This window comes from Chenopodium album, chromosome 3, assembly GCF_948465745.1.
Source record: "Chenopodium album chromosome 3, dcCheAlbu1.1, whole genome shotgun sequence".
NCBI lineage: Eukaryota > Viridiplantae > Streptophyta > Magnoliopsida > Caryophyllales > Amaranthaceae > Chenopodium > Chenopodium album.
Genome location: NC_137836.1, coordinates 6300614 through 6307276, shown reverse-complemented (window position 1 = coordinate 6307276; position 6663 = coordinate 6300614). Strand labels below are relative to the sequence as shown.

The 6663-nt window shown below is 28.2% G+C and overlaps 1 protein-coding gene across 1 annotated transcript; it reads left to right on the top strand.

Moving 5' to 3' along the window:
• Positions 1-5013: 5013 nt before the first annotated feature.
• LOC145623783 (zinc finger A20 and AN1 domain-containing stress-associated protein 4-like) lies at positions 5014-6286 on the top strand. The gene is made up of 2 exons (XM_081676651.1): positions 5014-5173; positions 5394-6286. Exon 2 carries the CDS (start codon positions 5474-5476, stop codon positions 6002-6004), a length of 531 nt encoding a protein of 176 aa, XP_081532777.1. The 5' UTR covers positions 5014-5173; positions 5394-5473; the 3' UTR covers positions 6005-6286.
• Positions 6287-6663: the final 377 nt, after the last annotated feature.

Here is a 6663-nt window from a genome sequence, read left to right as displayed (position 1 = left end):
AATATTTTTACATAACCAAATTGCTTCATTTTCTCTCTCCTCTTTTCACCAATTTCCATTTTCTCTCTCCTTGTTTTCACTGATTTCATCTTCTTTCTCCATTGTTTTTTTCCCCTCTCTCTTCTTTCATGGAGATTTCGAGCTCAATTCCATGGAGTCAATTTTATAGATTTATTTTCTCCATTTTCTTATAGTTGTATTTTTATTTTGATTTTTTATCTGGTTTAAATTTATGGTTTGATTGCAATTTCTTCCATCCAATTGATTTATGTATTTGTGTTTTTTGATTTGATTGCAATTTTTTCGATTTTATTGATTTGAATTTAGTTAGTTGTATTTTCCCTATTCAATTACATTTGTTATCGCGATTGTTATTAGCAATGTAGGTTGTTACTTTTGTATTATTTGTTGTTTTTGTTTTTTTAAATGATTGTTATTAGGTTCAATTTGGTAAAATTGAGTGTTATTGATTTTTGCAGCAATCTTGTATTCGTGATTTACGAAAATTGAATAGGAAAAATTATTGGAAAACTTTTATACACCGTGATTGAACATGTACTAGTTTATAAATGAACAATATTTTTTAATGATTGTAAATAAACATTTAATTATTTATAATTGAACATCTAATCATGGAGTATTAAAATTCGCCTATTATGGTTAACGTATCATTTACAAATTTATTAGTGATCAATAAAAACAAACAACCTTCAAAAGTTATTATGAACAAATAACTCTATATCTAAAAATTAATAACATACAAGTATTAAGATATGTTATAGACTATTCATTAATATGCAAATGAACATATATCAACATGAATATGTACTATTTTAATGTTCATTTATATATGCGTAAACGTTTACTATTACATTCTAGAATATGAAGTATATTTTATAAAAAAAAATAACAAGTTCATGACATAATAGATGTTTTAGTATCAAAATGAGCATTTAAGTATATGTATATTTTTATTTAAAGTAAATACATTTAATTGTTAAAAATAAAATGATAATGAATCATAATGAAGATGTGCATTTATCAATATAAAAATGAACATTTTTTATATAATAAATTTTTTTTTGAACAACTAGTAGCTTTATAATTACATGCATCTGATGCATGTTTTATAGGATAGACACTATTTTATTGGTATAGCTGAGTAATTTAATTGACTGTCTTTTAGTCTTCTTTATAATAATAATAACACTTGTATTGAATTGAAAATGAACATATATACATTTATATGTGAATAACCATGTGTATAAATATTGTACTTTGTAATAAATATATATCAAAATGAAAATAGATGTTTATAAATATGAACATATAATTATTTAAAAGTGAACATATGTGTCTTACAAAATGAATAAAGTTTTGTATGACAATGAATAAATATTAAAAATTAGTTGTACATTTTTCTATATATAATAAAATATATTAAAACTTAAACAAACATCTTATAAATGAATATCTTATATCATTAATATTGCAATGTAAATCTATCTATTAAAATGAAATGATTAGAATGAAAATGGATATCTATTATTATGAAAATAAATATTAAAATATACAATACAACTCCACACATATTATCCAACACAATAAACGTTTCGATCCGAATTTGAAAAATCCAAGCTCATGTTATTGGTTCATGTTGCTTGACGAATCCATGCCTTATTGATCTCCTTATTTTTGCTGTAATAATGTCTTCCTTTTTCCTTGCTATTGTGTGATCTAACTCACTATATTCACGATTCTTTGTTTAACTAATAGGAAAAAAAATTACTGTATTAGATTTGAGCAATATCAGAATAAGTGTTAAATTGAACCAATATTTATATGAATATGAAAATGAGTGAATATAACAATTGACATGATTGATATGGAAATGAAAATCTATCAGTATATAAATGAATATATATTAGTATGGAAATGACCATTTATCGATATAAAAATGAACAACTATTAACACATAAATGAACATATTTATGTATTCAATGTGAAAATGAACAACTATTTATTTATAAATGAGCAAATATTAGTTTAAAAATGATCATGCATGAAAGATAACAATTGATAAACATGAAATATATACGCGAATGAACTCTTGAAGCTATATATCAATATGTAATTGACCATATATTCATATGAGAAAATGCATATATTGAAATGTTCATGAAACATTTGAAGTAGATAACAAAAGAATATGAACATTTATCAAATTTCTATGTTAATATGTGAAATTGTGAATGACCAAGTACTATTGTGTGATTGAACATTTACCAAAATAAAAATGAACATTCGTCAAAATAATTTTCCACTTCAGACTATGAAAAAAATGAACATTATTACACGAATGACTATGAATTATTAAATAAATGAGCATTTATAGTAATTATCTATTAATATGTAAATGATAGTTTTTTCAAAAAAAAAAAAAAAAAAAAAAAAAAAAAAAAAAAAAAAAAAAACATGTGAATAATTGTATACAAATGTATAGATGAGCATTTATCAAAATAAAAATGAACATTTATCAAAAGTAAAAATTCACAACGAATTAATTTTATTAATACTTAAATTTTTCCACAACATATGTTTTCCTTCTCTGGAACTGTTTTCTTCACTGTAAAAAAAAAAAAAAAAAAAAAAATAAATCAACCGGTTTGATTAACTAGTTTTTGAACAAAAATTCCTAAAAATATAGCAAACACTTACGTTGATGCATTTTCCATTGTTGATGTTTCGATTTTTGTTTTGAAATACAATAACAACAAAAATTTAGTAAAACCTAGGGTTCATACTTGTTTTTGAACCAAATATGAACAAAATCTCTTATTTTTTCGAATTTCGACCTTGTTTTGTTGAATTTTGTAATGATTGAACAATTTTTATTGATAATTTGTCACTAATTCGTAGAACTTTTCTATTAGAAAAAGTATATCAATGGGTTTGGTGAGAGAAAATACAAAATGGGTGTAGAGAGAGAAAATGGAAAAAAATGGGTAAGGAGAGAGAAAATGAAATGATGGTTTATTTTCTTAAAAAAAATTTATGAGGGGGTAAAAAGTGTGGTTACTGTGCAGTTACTACACAATTGCAAAAAGTGGAGTTATTGGGATTGTTTAGGTGTTGTTTAGGAAGGGGGGTGTAGGAATAGATAGCTACACTAGAGTCTAGGGGTATATAATTAGGGCCGAACTCAGATCGGACCAAAAAAATCGACAAAAGTCAATTCTATAAAAATCACTCCAGTCCAAAACCAGTTTTTTATAGGATTTTGGACCGGATCGAATCAAAGACTGAAAAAATGAATTTCACATCCCGAAGACCAGACCGATTAATGCATGGAATCCAATTATAGTTTATCTTTAATTTGTGTGTCAATTCAAGGAATCCAATTGTAATTGCATCACAATAATTGAAAAACAAATTCGACAAGAGTCAATTCTATTAATGTGGGACATTTAGCTTAATTGGCAATTTGATTATCATAATCAGAATAAAATGAGCTGGCAAAAAAGGAAAAAAGATTCTAGATTACGTTGATGTTTTCTTGTGATTTTGTGTTGCTTACTTTCTGCTTCAAAAAAAAAAAAAAAAAAGCGTAAAACTAATGAAAAATAATTATCGTACATACTCGTGAACAATATAGACTGCCCCAAAACCCAAAAGTAATCTATCGATCAGTAGAGAAATTATACTTGAAGTCTGAAGATAATTAACGTGATTTTAAAGTGGTCAATTATGTTGACCAAACAACATGGCAACATGATGCTGCATGCAACATTACAGCTTAATTAGCTAAACTCGATCAATAGATCAAATGTCAACATACATAACCACTTGACTCGCGTATTGCATAGAATGATACGGGTGTTTTTTTTTTTGTTTTTGGGTTAAATAGAGATGACAAACTTCATTTAATTCAGATTATATCTATTTTTTCATGAACAAACTATTGCGGGCCTAATTTGATTTGCTGAATTGAGCTGAATTGAACCGAATTGATTAGAGCTGAACTGAACTAAGCTGAAATAAATTGTTTATGAGAGAATGAAATTAAGAACTGAACTGAAATTAAGCTGAAGAAAACATGTCTTGTAATGTTAATTTAGGTAACTCATTTTAAAACTTATGTTTATTGAATTAAACTTATCTAAACTTAAGTGAATTATCTAGAAGTTTTAGACATTAAACAGGTGAAAATGAGCTAAACAGTACAAACCCAAAAGTAATTATAACATAGGCATGGTTGCATACTTGCATGAGTTTTCATGTTGTGTTTAACCAAGTTTAAAGCAAAATTGGTTCAACACAAGTATAGTTTGTGCACAACTTATCACCAAGTTTAATTGAAAATACTCTATATTTTAGATCAGATCAGTTAATTAATACGAGGCGTAGTGACCCTCCTACAAGCTTGAACACCTTCGCATGCCCCGAAAACGAAACGACATGATAATATTATAAATTGTTTTCCCAATATTTTGTTCATACAAGTATATTATTTTTTGAAATACGGATTTCATAGATGATTAAAAAAAAATAATAATAAAAAAAAAAATTGAAAAATAAAAATGAACTCATGATGATCTCTTAATAACAACATCTCACCACCTAACCCCAAAAAAGTTGATGTACATTCTTAACCCACTTATCATCCGCCACATCTAACCATATAAAGCAAACCGCGTGTCTTTCAATATATTAAAAACTAAATTATTATTTTTAAAAAATCCCCTTTAACAAAAAAATTAAATAAAAAATTAAAAAATAAAGGATCTTTCTTGATTAATTACAAATAATCCCCTCCAATTAATTCCCATCATTTCCCGTGTCTACTTCCCATTTGCCTATTTTCTTCCCTTTTCCACCCTGTCTCTCTACTTTTCTTTTTTAATTTTTTTCCCCTTTATTTATTCCTATTTTTATTTTTTTTTGGAAAAAAAAAAAAAAAAACAACTTTGGTGATCATTTGTCTGTTTTTCGCCGTTGTTTCCTCCATTTTCTCTCTCCTCTTAATATTTGTCTATAATTATTTATTTATGCCATTCTTCATTTCTTTTTCTCTTCTTATTAATCCCTTTTCTCTCTCTGACACACCCATCCCATTCTTCTAGTTTGTTGCAGAAATCATTCATATTTTCTTCATTTTCTTTTCCTTTTTCAGGTATTATTCAATCTCTTGAATTTAATATAGTCTCCTCTGCTTTTAATTTCATTTCATGTTATTATTGATTTGAAGTTATGCGTCAATTGATCTTATTAATGTTTATATAAGACGGGTATTTAATATTTATGTTTATGTGTTATATTCTTATTACGTGTGGTCTTTATCTGTTAAGGGCTTTATATAAAATTTTTCGTGTTTTTTTTATTGGGTTTTGTAGATCTATTGGTGAAAACAAACTTTCTGTGACAAAAAGAGGAGAGAGAAAGTTGTGTAATTGATATTTACGGTTAAAAAAAAATGGCAGAAGAACATGGATTTCAAGCATCAGAAGGGCTCAGATTATGTGCAAATAATTGCGGGTTTTTTGGAAGCTCAGCAACTTTAAATTTATGTTCCAAATGTTTTAGGGATGTACACATGAAAGAAGAACAAGATGCGCTTGCTAAAGCCGCTTTAGATAGCACCAACCCCGTCCTTCCGGGGTTGGTGCATAGCCCGGGCTCATCCACCCAGTCGGCCAGTTTTAAACTGGCTGGCCCGGCTGCGGTGGATTGGACATCGGCGGTTGAGACTCCAACAACGATGATCTCAACCGCCGATGTCCAAGCTGGGCCCGTGGCTATCCCGTCAACCCAACCTAACCGGTGCTTAACGTGTCGTAAACGGGTTGGGTTGACCGGGTTTAAGTGTAGGTGCGGATTGATGTTCTGTGGGTCCCATCGGTACCCCGAACAACATGGGTGCACGTTTGATTACAAGACCATGGGCAAAGATGCAATTGCAAAGGCTAACCCGTTGATCAAGGCAGAGAAATTGGAGAAAATTTGAAGAATTATAGGATGACTAAATTTGGAAAACCCCTCAAATTATGAATTTCAATGAATATTTTCTTGAGTGTATTTGTGGGATATGAGATCAATTGTCATAGTTGATTAAGGATGGGTGGGAAAAAAAATGGAAAATTTGGGAATGTAATTTTTTTCCTTCCCTTATTAGGCACATAATATTGAGGTGGATTAAAAATGTTTAGTATATACTCTATTATCTTCTCATTTCTAATATGTTGCCTTTTTCTTTTCTTTACCATTTTAATTCTTACAATCATTTTTATGTTTTGATGTGTCTTTTTGTTTTTGCTTAATGGAATAATGGGTATTGAATAAGGAAAATTATAAAACTCATTAATAGCATAAGCGTGTTGACTTTTTAACAAATGTTTTCTAATGTACGTAATGAATTGTTCTTAAAAAAAAAAAAAAAAAAAAAAAGACATGAATTGCGCAAGTACATACGTAAGCTTTATCTTGATTAACATTATTAGATGAGAATGAGATGACCAGGAAAATGTCCAAAATTCCCACATTCATTGTTTAAGGCTTTAAAGGTATGGTGCATGAACTTGCGTACTTGCCCCTTTGTTTAGCTGTCAACCATGAGTAAGCAACCAAGTTGGATAATGATTCTTTAAATTGATGAGGAGTAAGGGT

Coding starts and splice junctions, on each gene's coding strand:
- LOC145623783 (XM_081676651.1), top strand. CDS start 5,474: ATGGCAGAAGAACATGGATTTCAAGCATCAGAAGGGCTCAGATTATGT.